At 40.8% G+C, this 21,251-nt stretch overlaps 1 protein-coding gene across 1 annotated transcript in view; it reads left to right on the top strand.

Annotated features, from left to right (window-relative positions):
* FLT3 (fms related receptor tyrosine kinase 3) overlaps nucleotides 1-16,941 on the top strand; it is a 65,707-nt gene extending 48,766 nt beyond the window's left edge. Inside the window, exons 19-23 of the mRNA XM_075851674.1 lie at nucleotides 751-873; nucleotides 5,711-5,822; nucleotides 5,914-6,013; nucleotides 15,118-15,223; nucleotides 16,245-16,941. Coding sequence (XP_075707789.1) covers nucleotides 751-873; nucleotides 5,711-5,822; nucleotides 5,914-6,013; nucleotides 15,118-15,223; nucleotides 16,245-16,352 — 549 coding nt within the window. The 3' untranslated portion in view covers nucleotides 16,353-16,941. The remainder of the gene's footprint in view (nucleotides 1-750; nucleotides 874-5,710; nucleotides 5,823-5,913; nucleotides 6,014-15,117; nucleotides 15,224-16,244) is intronic.
* Nucleotides 16,942-21,251: the final 4,310 nt, after the last annotated feature.

The following is a 21,251-nucleotide window of genomic DNA, read 5'->3' as shown; positions in this document are numbered from 1 at the left end:
GGAACGCTTGTATTAATAATAGTAAGGGCTCATGGTCCTTATTACCCAAGGGCTCAGAAAATGTAGAACAGAACATTATATTGTGTGGATTTTAAATATAACTCTCTAGATGGGACTAAGTAAATATATGAATAGTAAAATGTATCTATTTTGCTTTATTTATATATGCATATATATCCGTGTGTTTAGGGGGTGGGTATGGGTAGGAGGGAGATTTTCAATATAGTGGAACCTGTGTATGTAAATGTGTTTTTTATACGTGATCTTTTTTTCTTATGCATAATATGTAAAAGTAATAATAAAATCGTAAAAAAAGAAGAAAATTTAGCCCACTGATCAGCAAGTTACCTCTTACGTTGCGGATAGGAGGTAACTTGTTGTAACCGTAATTCCCCTTTAACTATAAGACAAGATGTAAGAGCTACAAGGTGATTTGGGAAGTGCAATGTTTTTGATCTAATGCCACTAAAGTTGCGGTAGAATACTATCATTTGACAGTTGCTATCAAATAGAATTTATCCCCAGCGCTAGTCATGTAACTTTCGGGTAAAATTCACATGATATTTATGAAACATTTACAGCGAAATCCATTAAGGGGCTCGTCCACTTTGCACCAGGCAACTTATAGTTTAAGTCTAAACCTTAGTAAAGAGATTTTACTAGACACGGGCACTCTTTGGACCACTGGATGGCAGTGTAAAACTGCCCTGTGTTATTAATACAGATTGCTCATTTCAATACTTTCTTTAGTGCATTCACAGAGATCTTGCAGCCAGAAATATACTGATCAACAATGGGAAAGTGGCCAAAATATGTGATTTTGGACTTGCTAGAGATATTGTGAATGATTCAAACTATGTGGTAAAGGGCAATGTAAGTGTTATTTTAAAATCATTTTCATTATTTGCCGTGATAAACGTACAAATCTATATGTCAGGATAAGAATCCAGAAACTGCTGTATCCCAGGCAGTAGCTGCTCTCATTGAGCCACTGCTGCTGTTGGACAGCTCCACTGCTAAATGTCTATGTTCTCTAGATTCTTGCCTCTTGAGATTCCTTGCCGTGATTGCCTAAATATTCTCTTTTGGCTTCCTTTATAAGCCTCGCCCTTGCACTTCCCCCTTGCCAGACTATTCTACCTCTAGTCTATTTCCTTGCTGCCTCTCTACAAACTGTTGCTGCTTATTTGTGTACTGAACTTGGATTGTTTCTTGACCAAGTCTCTGCCTTACTCTACAAACTTTTGCTGCTTTTCTGCGTATCGAACTTGGATTGTTTCCTTGCCACATTTCTACCTCACGCTACAATCTGTTGTCTCTTATCTGTGTACAGAACCTGGACTGCTATTTGACTACTGTCATTGCTATTATCATCCTCCTATTAGATTGTTTCAGCCACTCGACTCCGGATCTGCTACAGACCTTGACATTATAAGATTTTTGTGATGTTTACAATTTTTTTTGAGTCATTGCTATCTTCTACCCCCCAACATTTAAAAACGAAATCGTGGGAAATTTAGGCTCCATCCCTGCCTGACCAGGAATGCCCTTTAAAACACCTTTTTTTTTTCCACATCCCTATTAAAGTTCAGTGTGAGAACGGTGCTGTTACCAGCAGTGCAATCTTCTGTAGGCTTTTGTGTAATAATAACCATGCAATCCTTTATGTATGGAAATAAATTATACCTTATGATGGACCTGCAGTTGTGCTCTGAGTTGCTATCATAGTCACTTTCCCAAAACTGAGCAAAGTTGCGTATCTGCCATAGAGTATTATTTAAAAATTCCTAGAAAGGTCTATCTGGCTGTATTCACACAGTGCAGTTTTGATGCAGATTTGTAATGTTTTTAAAGCCACAACCATGAGTTCGTAAAGGGTGGGAAAATATATAGGAAAGATTTTACTTATCTTCTTTTTGAATTCTCTCCTGGTTGTGTCTTCAAAAACTGCACCAAAACTGTGTGAATATACCCTTAATCATAGGTAATTTAGGAAGATTGTGCTACCAGAAACCCCCATGTAGCTTTAGTCTATACAATATAGTAGCAATGTTTTAGGGTAAGACTCCACGATCAATTATTGCATACATTGTGTTGTGATCTTTCTTGAGATCGCAATACAGAAATTTTTCATTTTGACGTGATATCACATTGCAGAAAATTGCATGCAAAAAGTCACATGATTTTTTATGCAATTGTTTGCTGTAATGGAGTAGAGCAGTGGTCAGTTAATGAAAAAAAGAAAATTAAAAATTGTATTACAATATTGCATGCAATTTTATTATAATTCCACATGGGAAAACAGACGTTCCTGAACACATTTAATTTCTTGATCACGTTGTGATCTACCACTACAGTTGTTCAACAATAGAATAAAAATAAAGAAGTCAGCAATGCCATCTACTGGAATCATACTGCATACTACAAGTACTGCAGAAAAAACTGAAAATTCCATAGTCCAGTGAAACCTCTCGAGAAGACCACATCTTTGAGAGGACCTCCTGCAACATGAAGACCAGATTTTTTAGTGACAGCTTTGCAGTTACATTATGGTTTATATATAGTGACTCTCGTTCTAAAGATCACATCTCATTCTGACTAGTGACTACCCTTTTGGAACAGCTATTTTACCTGGACCTCTTTTGTAAAGACGCACGCTTTACTTACTTTATCCTTCTTGTCACTCCCGTGTCCCATGAAATAAGATGCAGGGCGGTACAGCTAGGCCTAGCAAAGGACAGGAGGGAGCCAAAGAAGGGAGCTTACAGCCAGGGGGTGTAGCTAAAGACCCATGGGGCCTGGTGCAAAAGAGCAGCTTGGGCACCCTCACCACCAGCATCTTCTCTTACCGGCCCCGGCTCGTCCTTAAAGGGTAACTAAATGTTCAACGAACTTCTGACATGTCATAGTGACATGTCAGAAGTTTTGATTCGTGGGGGTCCGAGCACTGAGACCCCCACCAATCGATAGAACGAAGCAGCTGAAGTGCTCATGTGAGCGCTCAGCAGCTTAGTTTCTGTTCGGCTTTTTCCGGAAAACAATGTGTCGGAGTACAGGATCAATAGAAAGTCTATGAGCCCGTACTCCGATACATCGGCTTTCTGGAAGAAGCCAAACAGAAACGAAGTGGCTGAGAGCTCACATGAGCGCTTCAGCTGCTTTGTTTTAGCCATTGGTGGGGGTCTCAGACCCCCACCAATCAAAACTTCTGATATGTCACTATGACATATAATGACCACAACATAATATTGGACCCACTAGTGAGTCGTTCAACCAAAATGTCTGCTTTCCTATCCTGCCCTTATGGAAATTAAATTATATCTCGTTGAATTACACCTACACATTATCTGGAGACTCCATCATTCTAGCCCATTACAATTACCAGCTCTTTGCAAACAATCCTCCTCAGTCCTGCCTACCATCAAAAAATATGGCATTATCACTATCTGATCATGCTCCCATTTACCTCGGAGAACGCCTTTCAGACCGCCCTGTAATATCTAACTCCTGGAAACTGATGAATGAGACGGTATTTGGTTCTCCTCAACATGTTCCAAAAATTGCTAGCAAACTTACTAGATTCTTTGATATTCGCACCTCCCCACAAATCGTTAGCCCACATTGTGGGAATCCTACAAAGCTTATATTAGAGGGGAATCTATCACTCTAGGTCCTAAACTTAAAGTGCCCGGTGCTTGATGCTTTAAATACAGGCATTTTTAAAATGCCTATGAGCAGTTAGGACACTGGGCACCGAGGACCAACTGTACAGCCCATCCTGGCAAGGGGTGGAGTATACTGTTAGCCACTTCTGAAGTCTCTATGAACAGTACATACAGCTGGCACATGAGGAGACCCATATTAGTCTTTGGCTGGTGCTGTTAGAATGCACAGTAGAACAGAATCCTCAAAAGCCACCCATATATCATTATCACAGGGATGGCGAAAGTGGAAAACAGCACCCCCAAATTCTGCCTACCTTTTCTTCTGGTAGCACATATTTCTTTCCACTCCCCCACAACCCACACTACCTCTGACAGCAAATTTCACTCATACTTTCTCCCTCTGCCAACGCATTTACACCTAACTTTTCTTAGGTGTAAATGTCTAACGGTTCATCTCTCCCTCTCCTACCTTCACTCCCCCTAACAGCCTGTTTTCCCCAACTCTTTCCACTGTTTCGTTCTGCTTTCTGTCTCCCAGAGTATTTTCCATCTACCATCCACTTCTCTTTTTCCCCTCGAATCTTACTGCCCTGGGGAGTGCACTTATCATTATTCACTGCATCATGTGCATAGTGTGCAGCCTAAACATCCTTATTCCTCCTCCCCTGTCTCCTCCACTCCGACGCCTCAGAATACCACAGTGGAGGTGGAATCAGAATACACAGGCTGTCACACGCGGTGCTGCTCAGTGGGGAGAGTTAAAATGAAGTAAGGGACGGTACAGTCAGCCATTGTGTGGTGAAGTGAGCCTGTAGGCTCCCCTGGCTTAGAAGCCAGGTTACAACTGTGGACTCTTTGACCCCTATACCTACGCCACTGCATACAGTTTTGAATCTTGTCTCCCTCCCAGCCCCGATGTATCCCCTAATTTAAATGCAGCGCAGTGGAGCAAGGCGCTGCTTACTGGAGAATTGGAGGGAGCCAGAGGAGGGTAGATATCAAGCTCTGTGTGTAGCTGACATTATGCTGAATGTGAACAGAGCTAAGCCCATGCAATAAGCTGGAGAACAGCCTGCCACCACCTGGTGAGAAAGGAGTCATCGTTTAGAGGAAAACAAGTTAACCATGCTGGATAAAATTACAATAAGAGGACAGGGACATAGGCAGTGTGGGGGCAACTAATAAATGTACTCCAGGTGCTGGGTGCCAGTGGGGGTGCCAATAAGCCACTTTGCCTTGGCCAGAGTATTTAGATACAGGGCTAGGACATTAAGTGAACCTTTGCCTCCAGGTGAAGGAAAAACTAACTATGGCTCTGGAGACAGAAGGCTATGCTAGGGACTGAGTAGAAGGAAACCATGCTGGGGACTGAGAAGCTGAAGTAGTCATCCAAGAGACTGACAAGAAGGGTGTTAACCTAGGGACTGAGAAGGAGAGGGGAGCCATGCTGGGGTGTAAGAAGGAGAGGGAAGCCATTCTGAGGACTGAGAAGGAGAGGGGAGCCATGCTAGGGTGTGAGAAAGGGAGGGAAGCCATTCTGAGGGCTGAGAAGGAGAGTGGAGCCATGCAGAGGACTGAGACCGATACTGTACAGTACTCTATGCTGTGCTGTATTGCATTGGTATTCATCCTGTGGCTCTCCGGCTGTTTTGAAACGAAAACTCCCATCATTCGATACCAGTCTTAGGGCAGCCATAGGTAGAAGGCCACTGCAGTATACTGTTAAGATATTGAGTTTTTTACATGTTACACATAATTACAAGACTAGATACATGGCCGAACAATACTTTCCAGATGCTGGGAATTAATGGAACATTTCATACTACAGTACTGTCTGATATCTGCAAACTTTGATAACATGACTTTTTAAAAACCACCCCCAAAAATAAATTATTTTATTTTTTTTTTGCAATTTTGGGTTGTTATCTCTAAGAGGTTTCACTCTATATTTCTCTGTCTGAAATACACTTGGAAGACACATAAAGACACATAAAGTTGTTCTGCAAGCAACACTTCACATATTTATTTTTCTCTGTCTGCTCCAGGCTCGACTACCAGTTAAATGGATGGCTCCAGAGAGTATATTTGATGGGATATATACTATCAAAAGTGACGTGTGGTCTTATGGCATATTACTTTGGGAAATATTTTCTCTTGGTATGACTATTATTACAATCTCAATATAAACATATCGACATGTACACATCTACCGTATCTGTGATTAATGTGGATTTGCATTTCCTTCAAGGAATAAATCCATATCCAGGCCTACCAGTTGATGCAAAATTTTACAAGCTTTTGCAAAGTGGATTTAAAATGGACCAACCATTCTATGCCACTGATGAAATGTAAGTACATTAAAAATAAACAACTTTTTTATTACTTTTATATTACTTTATGTTATTGCAGTGTGGATAGAACTGGTGGCACACAGAATACACATGGATCTATTTTGTGGCATCTGTGAGGTATCATATTCTTCCCTGGAAGGAATACTTCATACAATAATAATAATAATAATAATAATAATAATGATATAGGTACCAAATACAAAACACTGGCTTATTAAGATACAGACTGGGGCTAGACTGACACTATGACATGCTTACTCTCACAAGGTGCATAAAGCCTGACATAAAATATGCAGATGCAGTCTACCACATGTAGTATATCTGTGTCAGAAAGCTCTCCAAAGGTCAAGGACCAGCAACCCCTTCCCCGAAGCTTAGGAAGGCCTGTATGGGCATGAGCATCCATCTAGGCTGCTATGCAAGCTTTTTCCAAGTGTGTGCAATGTGACATCATTTAGTGCAGGGGTCTCAAACTCGGCCGGGTAAGTGGGCCACATATAGAAAAAATGGGAAGTTGACGGGCCGCATTAATTTCAAATTTGCTATTATACAAAATTATTGTTAATCAATTAGTTATTTGGTCTACTATAACACTATATTACTATAATAATACTACATTACTATAATAATACCGCTAGGTTTAAAATTTGAGATATTTCTGCACGTGCTTATTTCAACAATCCAGTTTTCCAGTTTAAGTGTCACTAAATGCAGTCCGGCGACTCAGTTGGCAGTGTTTGGCAGACACACATGTCAAGATTGGGCAGCCCCTTTTTAGATAGTGCCACAGTGCCCTCTGTGGATGCTGCCACAGTGCCCTCTGTAGATCCTGACACAGTGCCTTCTGTAGATGCTGCCACAGTGCCCTCTGTAGATGCTGCCACAGTGCCCTCTGTAGATGCTGCCACAGTACCCTCCATAGATGCTGCCACAGTGCCCTCTGTAGATGCTGCCACCGTGCCCTCCGTAGATGCTGCCACAGTGCCCTCCACAGATGCTGCCACAGTGCCCTCTGCAGATAATGCCACACACCCCAAGTAGATAGCTCCATTGGGGCTCCCTCTAGGAGTGGAATCCCCAGCCAGAGCGTTGACGACGCTTTGGCTGGGGATTCCTCTACTGTTGGAGCCCCTGACATCACTGTCCATACACAGTGACGTCAGGGGATCCTCCTGGACCGGAATGTGATATCAGGGGCAACCCCAGAGCCGGAGTCCCAGAGCAGAGCACTAGTATAGGATTTGCGCCGGAACTTTGGGGAAGCCATTAACATCAGAGTCCATATATGGACAGTGATGTCAGGGGCTTGCCCAGAGCTCGAGTCCTGAGCAGAGCCGCTTCTAGCACTCTGCCTGGGATTCCAGCTCTGCTCCTGACATCACTGTCCATATATGGACATGGATGTCAGGGGCAACTCCAGAGCTGGAGTCCCGGGCAGAGCGCTAGTAGGCTCTTCCTGGAACTCCAGCTGTGCTCCTGTCATCACTGGGACTCCTGCTCTGGGGAAGCCCCTGACATCACTGTCAATGTATGGACAGCGATGTCAGAAGATTCCACAGAGTTCCGGAGCAGAGCCTATACTAGCGCTCTGCCCGGGACTCCGCTCTGGGGAAGACCCTGACACACTGTCCATATATGGACAGCGATGTCTGGGAATTCCACAGAGTCCCGGAGCAGAGCCAATACTAGCGCTCTGCCCAGGACGCCGCTCTGGGGAAGACCCTGACACACTGTCCATATATGGACAGCGATGTCAGAGAATTCCACAGAGTCCCGGAGCAGAGCCTATACTAGCGCTCTGCCCAGGACTCCGCTCTGGGGAAGCCTCTGACACACTGTCCATATATGGACAGCGATGTCAGGGAATTCCACAGAGTCCCGGAGCAGAGGCTATAATAGCGCTCTGCACGGGACTCCGACTCTGGGGAAAACCCTGACACACTGTCTGTCCATATATGGATAGCGATGTCAGGGAATTCCACAGAGTCCTGGAGCAGAGCATATACTAGCACTCTGCCCGGGACTCCGCACTGGGGAAGACCCTGACACACTGTCCATATATGGACAGCGATGTCAGAGAATCCACAGAGTCCTGGAGCAGAGGCTATACTAGCGCTCTGCACGGGACTCCGGCTCTGGGGAAGACCCTGACACACTGTCCATATATGGACAGCGATGTCAGGGAATTCCAGAGTCCCGGAGCAGAGGCTATACTAGCGCTCTGCCCGGGACTCCGCTCTGGGGAAGCCCCAGACATCGCTGTCCGTATGTGGACAGCGATGTCAGGGAATTCTAGAGTCCCGGAGCAGAGTCTGTACTAGCGGCTCTGTGTCCCGTGGGCCGCAGATGACAGCCCCAGGGGCCGCATGCGGCCCGCGGGCCGCATGCTTGAGACCCCTGATTTAGTGGGATCCTTTCCCAAATGATTTAGGGCACCTTCCGGTCACCACTCCGGGCTCACTTCTGCATCTCTGGTTTTCAGGAAAACAGTCTAGAAATCTCATCCCCCATTACCCTTTTTTGTTTTGGAGAACCCCTAAGACCAGAGCCATAATATTCCCTGGAACCCAGAGTAAAAAATTCTGCCCTAATTTAAAGTGATCTTACCTTGTGACAGACCATATTGAATAAATTATAAGAACAGGTCAAATATGACAATAATCCTTGTGTCAGAAGTCTAACCCAGAAACTCCTGTGTCCAGACAGTAGCTCTTCTCATTGAGCTATAAGTAATGTTGGACAGCTCTACTTCTGTATCTATTGTCCATGTTCTCTTGATTCATCATAGTTCTTGACTTGATTGCCTATTTAGTCTCATCCTTTTGGCTTCCTACTGAAGGCTGGATCTCACACTTCCTCTTTGCCAGACTATTGAGCTTTCTGCCTGTAGTCTAGTTTCTTTTTGTCAGTGTATAAATTCTTGCTGCTCATTTGTGTACTGAACTTGGACTAAGTTTCTACCCAAAGCTACAACCTGTTCCCACTTATCTGTGTACCAAACTTGGACTGTTTCCTGACCACATCTCTGCCCCATGCTATAACCTGTTGCCCCTTTTCTGTGTACCGAACATAGACTGGTACTTGACTACTCTTGCTATTAGCACCCTCCTATCTGGCAGCCACTAGACTCTAAATTTGTTAAAAGACCTTGACACCCAGTGTCCAATGCTATTAACTGTCTCTGCTCATGAGACATTTAGACTGAATATGGTTATGATTCTTCGAATTATCATTACTTAGCTGCTTTATAATATAATATTTACTCTGCACCTTCTGCTGTTGCGCTTCATCTAGTTCTAGACCCGTTATTAATGTATATTGATGGAATGACACACACAAAACATTCCTTGTCAGACTGAAAGCTGTTACCTAATCTGTAGTGATGAGAGAACGTTCTCCCACACTGTATATGGCAGACTTGTGCCCGCTGTGCCAGTATTTGTGATGAGATGGCTGCTAGCTGAGCTAAGCGCTTCTTTTTCAGTTTCAGTCATGTAATCTCAGCCCTGTTAACCGCTTCCTGACCGCCCACTGTAAATTCACATTGGCGCTTACTGGGCTCTATGCAGCGCTGACGTGAATTCACGGTGAGTGTTAACAGCGCGATCGGGATCACGGAATCACAATTTTTTTGGTCACCACCCCTCCAAAAATATAGAATAAAAAGTGATCAAAAAGTCGCATGTACCCCAAAATAGTACCAATAAAAACTACAACCCGTTCCGCAAAAAACAAGCCATTACACAGCTTTTTTGACTGAAAAATAAAAAAGTTAAGGCTCTCAGAATATGATGACACAAAAAATAAATTACTTTATAGAACAGTGATTTTATTGCACAAATGCTACAAAACATAAAAAAAACTGTATACATATGGTATCGCCGTAATCGTATCGACCCGCAGCATTAAGTAAAATGTCATTTATAGCGCGAACACTGTAAAGAAAAAAAAATCACAAAAAACATTGTCAGAATTTATGTTAATTGTCAACTTGGCAATTTTTTTTTATAAAAAGTGATCAAAAAATCACATGTACCCTAAAATTGTACCAATGAAAACTACAGATTGTCTCACAACAAATAAGCCCTCACACAGCTCTGGTGGAGAAAAAATAACAAAGTTCGGGCTCTCAGAATATAGCAACAGAAATTATGCAGAGCGTTCCAAAAGCAGATAAGATTGGGCACCATTTATCAGTGCGACACTGGCCACATATCTATGTATTATTATTTATTTACTGCATTATTATAACCTCTTATTATGCCCTGATGTACTCCGCACAGCTTACATATACCCTGATGTACCCCACACAGATTACATATGCCCCCATATTATAAACTGAAATACCAGCAAAACGCCAAACAGAACAACTACCAAGCAAAATCTACGCTCCGAAAGCCAAATGGCTCTCCCTCCGTTCTGAATCCCACAGCGTGCCCAAACACCAGTTTACGTCCACATATATGACATTTTATACCCGGGAGAACCGGCTCAACTTTGTAAGAGGTATTTGTCTTGAGTGGCACAAACTGGGCACAACATATTGTGCACTAAAATGTCATATCAGTGGAAAATTAGAATTTTCACTCGCATTAACCGCGTCGTGCACCACAACTTAATAGCATGTCGTGGAGCGGGGGGTTATATTTGGAGTGGGCTCATGCGCTGCAGGTGTCAGCTGTATATTACAGCTGACACCCGGGACTAACAGATAGGAACAGCAATGGCGCTGGTACAGGAGCCTGTAAAAATGACATTATACTGCAATACATTAGTATTGCAGTGTAAATCGCTGATCAAGTCCATTAGGGGGACTAATACAATGTGTAAAAAAAAAGTAAATAAAGTTATTATTAGTGAAAAAAATATGTAATATATTTAAAGTCCAAAAAAAAAACCTTTCCCATTTTTCCTGTAAAGTAATGTAAAAAATAAAAATAAATAAACAAAATTGGTATCGCTGCATCCGTAAAAGTCAGAACTATTACAATATACAGTACAATGATTTAACTCGCACGGTGAACGCCGTAAAAAATAAAGAATTTAAAACGCCAAAATCGCTGTTTTTTTGGTCACCATAGCTTTTAAAAACAATTTATAAAAAGGGACCAATAAGTTGTATGTACTAAAATAGGGAACCAATAAAAATGACAGCTAGTCCCGCAAAATATAAGCCCTCACACCGCTCAATCGACCAATAAATAAAAAATGATGGCTCTCGGAATGTGGTGAAAGAAAACATTTTGTTTTTTTAACAAATAGTTTTTACTTTGTAAAAGTAGTAAAATATAAAAAAAACTGTATAAATGTAATCGTATTAAGTCTCAGAAAAAATTTAAGTTGTGGTTTTTACCGCACTGTGAAAGCCGTTAATACGAAACCCAAAAAACAATGGAGGAATTGTAGCTTTTTCCAATTTCAGCCTGCAAATAATTTTACTTTCAGTTTCCCAGTGTATTAAATGGTAGTTTAAATTGTGTCACTAGAAACTACAACTTCTCCTGCAAAAAATAAGCCCTCACACCACTGTATTAACGGAAAAACAAAAAACTTTATGGCTGTTGGACGGCGGGGAGGGAAAAACTAAAATAAATACGCAAAAAATTTATCAATCCTGAAAAGGTTAATTTACTTCTAATCAAAAAACATTTATGACCACGTGGGGTATAGCCGTACTCGGGAGAAATTGCTTTACAAATATTGGGTTTTTATTTCCTCCTTTATCCTTTATCCTTTGTGAAAATGAAAAAATTCAACATTTTAGTGGAAAAAAATGTTGATATTAATTTCCATGGCCTAATTCTAATACATTCTGCAAAAAGAGGTGTGGGGTCTAAATGCTCACTATACCCCTAGAAAGATTCCTTAAGGGGTGTACTTTCCTAAATGGGGTCAGTTTTGGGGTGTTTCCACTCTTTTGGTACCTCAGGGGCTTTGAGAATGCGACATGGCACCTGAAAACTTTTAATTCCAGCTAAATTTGAGCTCCAAAAGCCAAATAGCGCTCCTTCTCTTTTGAGCCCTGCCGTGGGTCCAAACAGCAGTTTATTACCACATATGGCGTATTGCCGTAATCAGGAGAAATTGCTTTACACATTTTGGGGTTCTTTTTCTCCTTTATTCATGTAAAAATTAAACATTTCGATGTTTAAAAAAAATAAAAAAGATTTTGATTTTCACGGTCTAATGCCACTAAATTCAGCAGAAAACCTGTGGTGTGAAAATGCTAACTATACTCTTCAAAAAATTCCTTCAGGGGTGTAGTTTCCCAAATGCGGTAACTTTTGGGGGTTTCCACTGTTTTGGTCCCTCCAGGGCGTTGCAAACGCGACATCTCACTGAAAACCAATCCAGCAAAATCTGTGCTCCAAAATCCAAATGGCGCTCCTTCCCTTCTGAGCCCTGCCATGAGTCCAAACAGCAGTTTATTACCACATATGGGGTATTGCCGTAATTGGAAGAAATAGCTTTACAAGTTTTGGGGTGCTTTTTATTCTTTATTCCTTTTTCAGATTTTCATTTTCACAGACCAATTTCAATATATATAGCAAAAGACCTGTGGGGTCAAGATGCTAACTATACTCCTAGATAAATTCCTTGAGGTGTGTAATTTCCAAAACAGTGTTACATTTGGGGGGTTTCCACTGTTTTGGCACCACAAGACCTCTTTAAACCTGACATGGTGTTTAAAATATATTCTAAAAAAAGGAGTCCCCAAAATCCACTAGGTTCTCCTTTGCTTTTGAGGCCGGTGTTTCAGTCCATTACCACACTAGGGCCAGTGTGGGATATTTCTAAAAACTGCAGAATCTGGGCAATAAATATTGTGTTTCTCTGGTAAAACCTTCTGTGTTAAAGAAAATATTTATTACAAATATACGAATTTGTAAATTTCCCCTCTACATTGCTTTAATTCCTGTGAAACGCCTAAAAGCTTAAGAAACTTTCTGAATGCTGTTTTGAATACTTTGAGGGGTGCACTTTTAAAAATAGGGTGATTTATGGGGTCTATCTATTATATAAGGCCCTAAAAAGCCACTTCAGAACTGAACTGGTCCTTGAAAAGTAGCCTTTTGAAATTTTCTTGAAAATATGAGCCATTGCTGCTAAAGTTCTAAGCCTTGTAACGTCCTAGAAAAATAAAAGAATGTTCAAAAAACAATGCAAACATAAAGTAGACATATGGAATATGTAAAATAGTAACTAATTTGTGTTGTATTACTATCTGTTTTACAAGCAGATACATTTAAAATGAGAAAAATCATAATTTTTGCAAATTTTCTTTAACCCTTTAATGACCAGCCTATTTTAGACCTTAATGACCAAGATGTTTTTTAGGTTTTTAAATCGTCGCATTCCAAAAGCGCTAACTTTTTTATTTTTGCGTCGACATGGCTGTATAAGATCTTCTTTTTGCAGGACATAAGCCGACCTAGGGGCTTTTATTAGGCCCCTGGCTTCCATAGAAGCCATCGGCACCCTGCGATTGCAATTGCAGGGTGCCGCTGGGGTGAGAGAGGGAGCACCCTCCCTCCAAAACCACTTGGATGTGGCGCTCGCTACTGAGCGCAGTATCTAAGGGGTTAAACCGGTGAGATCGATGTTGAAATCGATCCTGCCTGTTAGAGCAGGTGCCCGGTTGTCTTTAGACATGTATTTTTTTAATAGCACCATTTTTGGGGTACATATTATTTATTGATTAACTTTTATTAACTTTTTAAGGGGTAATGGAAAACAACCCCATATATTTCACCACTCTTTTTTGCGTCTTAGATTTACGCCGTTTACTGTGTGGTAGAAATAACATAATAACTTTATTTAGTGGGTCATTACAATTGTGGTGATACCAAATTTATATAGATTTTGTATGTTTTACTACTTTTACACAGTAAAAACATTTTTTTTTCAAAATTGTTTGTTTTTGTGTCACCATGTTTTAAGAGCCATAATTGTTTTATTTTTACGCCAATACAGCTGTATTAGGGATTGTTTTCTGCGGGGCGACTTCTAGTTTTTTATTGGTACCATCTTGGAGTGCATGCAACTTTTTGATCACTTTCAGGATGAACAGAAAACAGCAATCCTGGCATTGTTTTTTATTTGATTTTTTACGGCGTTCACCGTTCGGGTTAAATAACATAATAGCTTTATAGGTGGGGTCGTTATAGACGCGTTGCTACCAAATATGTGTAATGATTTAATTATTTTTTTTTTCATATGAAAGTATTTTATAAGTGAAAAAGTGGGTTTTTCATTTGGGATTTTTATTTATTTATTATTAACTTTATTAAACTTTTTGATACATTTATTTTTAGTACCACTAGGGGACTTCACTATGCAATCTTCTGATCACTTTTATAATACACTGCAATACTTCTGTATTGCAGTGTATTATTGCTTGACAGTGTAAAACTGACAGGAACCTGCTAGGTCATGCCTAAGGCATGGCCTAGCAGCCATCCACTATAAGCCGACCTAGGGGCTTTTATTAGGCCCCTGGCTTCCATAGAAGCCATCGGCACCCTGCGATTGCAATTGCAGGGTGCCGCTGGGGTGAGAGAGGGAGCACCCTCCCTCCAAAACCACTTGGATGTGGAGCTCGCTACTGAGCGCCGTATCTAAGGAGTTAAACCGGTGAGATCGATGTTGAAATTGATCCTGCCTGTTAGAGCAGGTGCCCGGTTGTCTTTAGACCGACCGACACCCGCTTTAGCTGGCACTGGACACCCGTGCCGGGCTTATGTCACAGCGCCGTAAAAAGGCGGTGCTCTGGCATATGTACCTTTAATGGCCGCCATGAAAAGGCACCTTGGCGGTCGTTAAGCAGTTACATTTTGTTGTTTTTTACAAATAAGCAATGAATTTATTGACCAAATTTTTTCACTAACATAAAGTAAAATATGTCACGAGAAAACAATCTCAGAATCGCTTGGATAGGTAAAAGCATTCCAGAGTTATTACCACATAAAGTGATCTATGTCAGATTTGAAAAAAATGGGGCTGGTCCTGAAAGGGTTAATAAGCACTAATTATTGAATATACTTACTCTCAGCTTTAGTTTTAGTTTTTTTTTTTTCCACATATTTCTGCTTTCTCTGCAGATATTTCTTGATGAAATCCTGCTGGGCTTTTGACTCCAAGAAAAGACCATCATTTTCAGAACTGGTCTCCTATTTGGGATATCAGATTTCTAATATAGAAGCTTTGGTATGTATAATGTATGTTGTCATTTTGTTGTCACACATATTGTTACCAATCAGAGCAGTTGATGGCATTTTTAGTAAGTTCTTTAACAGTGGAGATCAGGGAAAACACTGATCTCTGCCTTTAACCCTTTGTAAGCAATAAATATACTGCGGTATAGAAGAGGTAGATTAAAGGGGGGGGGGGGGGGTCCCTCTGTAAGCGTCACAGGGATTTTATGTGATATGATGGCTGCCCAAACAAGATATGAGCAGAGAGAGCCCAGGATCTATCGAAGGAACCTAGGGCTAACTTTAAGTATAGCCAGTTTCTGGGGCATACTTATGGATGCCCTATAAACTGCCTGTGTATTTAACATGCACAGTGCCATATGCTAGCCTATATGTATATGCTAGCATGATACAAAGTAAAAAAATAAAGTAAAAAAAAAGATCAATAAAAAGATCTCTTTAATATGTAAATAATGTCCTAACAAAATATAAAAACAAGGCCTCCTCAGGCACTAGGTGCAACTGCAACCTCTGCTCCTCCTATACTGTCTTACACCCTTGATAATGCACACTGTGATGTCACTGCGCAGGAATAATTCTTAAAGTAAATATATATGATGTAAATATCTAGCACTAGCGTCACGAGCCTAATAAATTGCCTGTCAGTTTTACACTGACAGGCAATAATGCTTTGTGATACTCTGTATTCCTAAGCATTATACAAGCGATCAAAAGATTGCGGTTTCTAGTCCCCTAGTGAAGGGGAAAAAAACGAGTCCAATTAAGATCAATAAAAAAAATAACAAATTAAAACTATGGTTCAATAAAATTTCATAAAGTAAAAAACACCCCTCCCCCCAAAAAAATCTATATGTTCACTAATTGTAGGTGGCGATCGTATTTTTGGGGGTTTTCGGAGCGCCACTCGCTCACAAGTCTACACTTAAGATTTACAGTGTCTAGTTGAGTAGTCTTATCCTTCATACATAAATCCTGTATTCTAAATCTTTACTTTTTTCTTTCTATTTTCACAGATTTATCAAAGCAAGGACAACCATAATGCAGATGATAGTTGTTGTAAGACGCTAATAGAAAGTGCACTGATCCAGGACCTTTTGTCTGTGCATACACCTCTTATCTAGAGGCGCGATAAGTTTGCAGTGTGTGCATGAAGAGCAACTTACTAGCAAAGCTTTCACTAGCTTTTTGGGCATTTTTGAATATTAGTCCCATCCGTGTAAGGCCCCAACCCCATCTAAAAATCCTCTGAAGTAGATGGATCATGAAACGTTGGAATCTTTATTATGGGATTTCATTTGAACCAAAGGCAGAAGTCAACAGATGCTGCTTTTTAACAAATATTAAACCAAATTTTTGCAGGGGCCAACAGCAAGTGTTTTTAAAAAAAATTAAATCGAATTTAGTTGTGCATAGAGGTTTTAATGACATCAATCAAATCACACAAATTAAAGCAAATACAGCCGTGTATTCTGGTTATAGGTCAATAGACTTAGGAATTTGTACAAACGGTTTTTGATAGACATAAACATAGGTTAGGTATAGAAGAGAAATGAAAAGGTACATAAGTCATTCATATATTCATAATAAAATAACAATACCAATTCCACGTAGGAAGTGTCTTTTATATTTGTATTTGCATAGAAGTAAAATATAGGGAAAATCTCTATAAATGGATGGGAAGAGGAAAAAACATAACTAAAGTAAAGTTAAATAATTGAAGTGTACCTATATGAGTGGTTATACCTAAGTAAATATGGGTATTTATGTGAATTGGGTCATGTAGAGCCGAGTATATAATTAGTAATGTAGCCTGTAAGGCGAGAACATCTTAGGGGGCTTACAAAGTATGCAGGGTTTTTTTTTTATGTGTTAGGGGAATACACGGGGAGAGGCTGGGCATGTATCATTAGGATCGTGTGTGTGGGGTGAGGTAGTCCATCGGTGCCAGATTTTGAGAAACTTTTCTATGGTGATAAATACATTTTTTAGAGGGGAAAGTGTTATTGACTGAATGTAGTCAGTCTCTTAGATTTGGTGTGTAGCTGGACATCCAATATCCTGGCAGACTTTTTCGTGCTATAAAAAGGATATCTGTTAAAAACTTTCTATTAGGACCCGGGGGGGGGGTGGGGGTGGGTAATCTTCTAGGTCTAGAAATAAGAGCCATGTCTTGAGGTCATCTGCAACTGGGCAGCCCAGTTCATCTTAAATCGAATTAATCTGTTGCCATTAACTTCTAATGACAGGGCAGGACCAGAGGAAATGAAAGACGGTACCAGGGGGCATAGTTCAGATAAATTATCTTAAATTTTATGCAAATTTTATGCACGGTGTAATGTGTAGTGGTATGTTCTCCATAAAATTATTAGGGTTTTGACAATTCTAAACCCTGTGCCTATTTACCAGGATTAGGGTATCATCCTATACATCATCTGTTTCTTACCCCCCGTGGATCTTACTTTTGCCTCCTATGTTTGGTGTCCCCTATAGTTACAGGCACCCAAAGCACCAATTATGTGGCCCTGCTGCTTACAAAACAACCAAGTTAGTAGCCAACATGTTTAACACCTTCCTGACATTAGACGTATCCATACGCCAAAGTCGGGTAGGGGAAGTATGGAATGGGCTCATGGAGTGAACCCACTCCATACGATGCCGGTGTCGATGTATGTATGCTCGTTTAACTCGTTAAATGCTGCGGTCAATAGCGACCGCTGCATTTAAATCGTTAGAAAGAGGGGGCGACCCCCTCTAACAGCTCATCGCGCCCCACTCAATGCAATCACGGGGTGGCGATGGTTGCTATGGCTTCCTGGGGGCCTAATGAAGGCCCTCAGGTCCGCCATCTTTGTGCTCCTATTAAGCGCTGCGTCCGGCAGGGCTTAATAGAAGCCTGTCAGAATCACGATATACTGCAATACATTAGTATATAGTGCAAGCGATCTAACGATTGAGTCCCCTAAGGGGACTAATAAAAAAAGTTAAAATTAGTAAAATAGTGTTTTTTTTAATGTAAAAACATTTATTAATTAAAAGTTAAAAAAAAAAAACCTTTTCCCATTTCCCCCTAGAGTATAGTAAAATTTTTTATAAATAAACATAATTGCTATCTCCGCATCCGTAAAAGTTTGAACTATTACAATATATCATTATTTAATCGGCACGGAGAACGCCCTAAAAAAAAAATCTCTATTTGTTTGTCACCTCATCTCCCACAAGAAATTAAATAAAAAGTGATCAAACCATCGCATGTACACCAAAATGGTATCATTAAAAACTACAGCTTATCCCGCAAAAAATAAGCCCTCATACCACTTAATAGACGAAAAAATAAAAAAGTTATGGCTCTCGGAATTTGGCGACACAAAATAAATTTAATTTTTTACACTTGTAAAAGTAGTAAAATATAGAAAAAACTATAAAGATTTGGTATCGTCGTAATCGTATCGACCCACAGAATAAAGTTAACATGTTGTTTTAATTGCACAGTGAATTCCGTAAAAACGAAGCGCAAAAAACAATGGTGGAATCGCTGTTTTTTTCATATTTCAGTACGGGCTCAATAGAAAGTCTATGAGCCCGTACTCCGAAACTTCGGCTTTCCCGAAAAGCCGAACAGAAACGAAGCGGCTGAGCGCTCACATGAGCACTTCTGCCGCTTTGTTTTATCGATTGGTGGGCGTCTCAGTGCTCGGACCCCCACCCATCAAAACTTCTGACATGTCACTATGACATGTCAGAAGTTTGTCGAATGTATAGTAAGGGTATGTTCACACGCACTGTTTTCAGACGTAATTCGGCCATTTTACACCTCGAATTACGCCTGAAAAAACGGCTCCATTACACCTACAAACATCTGCCCATTGCTTGCAATGGGTTTTACGATGTTCTGTTCCCACGAGGTGTTATTTTACGCGTCGCTGTCAAAAGACGGCGCGTAAAAAGACACCCGCGAAAAAGAAGTGCATGTCACTTCTTGGGACGTTTTTTGAGTCGTTTTCCATTGACTTAATTGAAAAACAGCTTCAATAACGTCCGTAAAATACGCTGCGAAAAACGCGAGTTGCTACAAAAACGTCTGAAAATCAGGAGCTGTTTACGCCTGAAAACAGCTCCATATTTTCAGACGTATTTTTCTAAGCCGTGTGAACATACCCTTACACTTTAAGGGACTAAGAAAACCTTTGAAAACACATTATGGAAAGCCCTTGAAAAATATAACATGGAGCTCAGCCATTGCTAGTAAATACTTTTCTGGCAAATACATTGTGCAGAGCATATCAGATAGAAGTATTATCTTGTAGCCGCACTTCTCCCCGTTTGATTGAAAACTGCCACGTGTCCACTGAGACTGTTACTTGTATGTGCCAACTAAAATATAAAATGTTGCATATAACATACATATTATTTATGGTGGTGTCCTTTGAACATAGGTAGAACTCGAGAGCTTTAATTAACAATATAAGCATTTTTCTAAAGTGAATGCTAACAGGTACTGGAGACTTGTCAGACGATAGCAATGGTGGTGGTCCATAAGCTGGGATACTCTCTGGTGGCTATAATGATGACGGGCCTATACAGGCGCGTAGCTAGAGGAGGCGGATCGGTGGGGCATACGCGCTGGGTGCCAGGAAGGGCACTGACAAGCCACTACTCCTTAGCCATGGTATTTGGCTACAGGTTTTGGGCAACTAATTGAATCCTTGCTCCGGGTGAAGGAAAGCCTATCTACAACAATGGGCCCATGTCACTCAAGATAGCTTAGAGATAATGAAATCTTCAAACTTAAAGCCACAGCACTCAATAAGTCCCAGCTCATGGGCTATCACCAATTCTAGAAAACAGAAAAAGGTGAACATTTACTTTTAATTAGACATCTCATGTTCACATGAATGGTACCCAGATAATGTGTTGTATAGTGGGGGGGCATCTATTACTGGATGAAGTGGCTGGCATGGGTTAATGAAGTATTAGATGGTGCCGATTTGATTGAATGGATCATCCGTATAATGCATTGACAAGACCATTGCTCCGGAGGAAGAGCTGGTCTTTGTAGTTGCTCTGGCTAATAGAGGGGGTTCCACTCTACTACATTGCATATGCAAGGGGTTGTCTAAGCAGACAACCCCTTTAAGAATTACAATAATGTAAATGCATTGCTTTGCTTGTGTTGGCTTTTTGCTGAGCACAATTCTTTAGCAGTGATTTTTTTTATATTGTCAATGATTTCTATAACCACTAACAAATGTGCATGTTGTAATCATACTAATAAAATGCATAATAATATATAATACCTTGTGATTTCTAATTAAAAATGTTTAATTGATCTTGAGTGATGCTATTTCTTTTACATAATTTGGAAAAAGAAACAAAAGGGAGCAACGGAGAAGAAACTGTATCATATTTCGGTACTGTATTTTAACACATGTTCAAACGTTTAATGGCTAAATATCCTTCACATATAGAAGAATGGATGGAGTAGTGGATGTAATGTGAAACTAGGGTTACTTGGGCCCTCCATAAAAAATTATTCTGAGTGTCACCCTCCATCTATAGAGGACATGGGCACGTCAACTATTAATTGCATTGCAATCTTTAGGCCTCATGCACACGACTGTAGCCATGTGCACGCCCGTGATATTCGGGTCGGCCGGCTGCGGACTGTCAACCGTGAGCCGCCGGCAAAACATGGGACATGCACATGGCCATTATTTTCAATGAGCCCGGACCGCAGAAGACGGCCGTAATAAGACAGGTGCGTTCTTTCTGCGGTGCGGGCTCCCGGGCCATGCATGGACCGTAAAAACTACGGTTGTGTGCATGGCCCCATAGAAATGAATGGGGCCACAATTCTCCCATGGATTTTCGGGTGAATTGCGGCCGCAAAAGCACGTTCGTGTGCATGGGGCCTTATTGTTATCGTTGCACACACCAGACATATCATCAATAAGGTCTAATAGGTTATTTGTGAATGATCCCATAAGAAATAGAACCTGGTGACAAGTGATTGACTCCAAATG

The sequence above is a fragment of the Rhinoderma darwinii genome, chromosome 2, assembly GCF_050947455.1.
Source record: "Rhinoderma darwinii isolate aRhiDar2 chromosome 2, aRhiDar2.hap1, whole genome shotgun sequence".
NCBI lineage: Eukaryota > Metazoa > Chordata > Amphibia > Anura > Rhinodermatidae > Rhinoderma > Rhinoderma darwinii.
The sequence above is the reverse complement of the archived record's forward strand: the minus strand, read 5'-3'. Positions and strand labels throughout refer to the sequence as shown.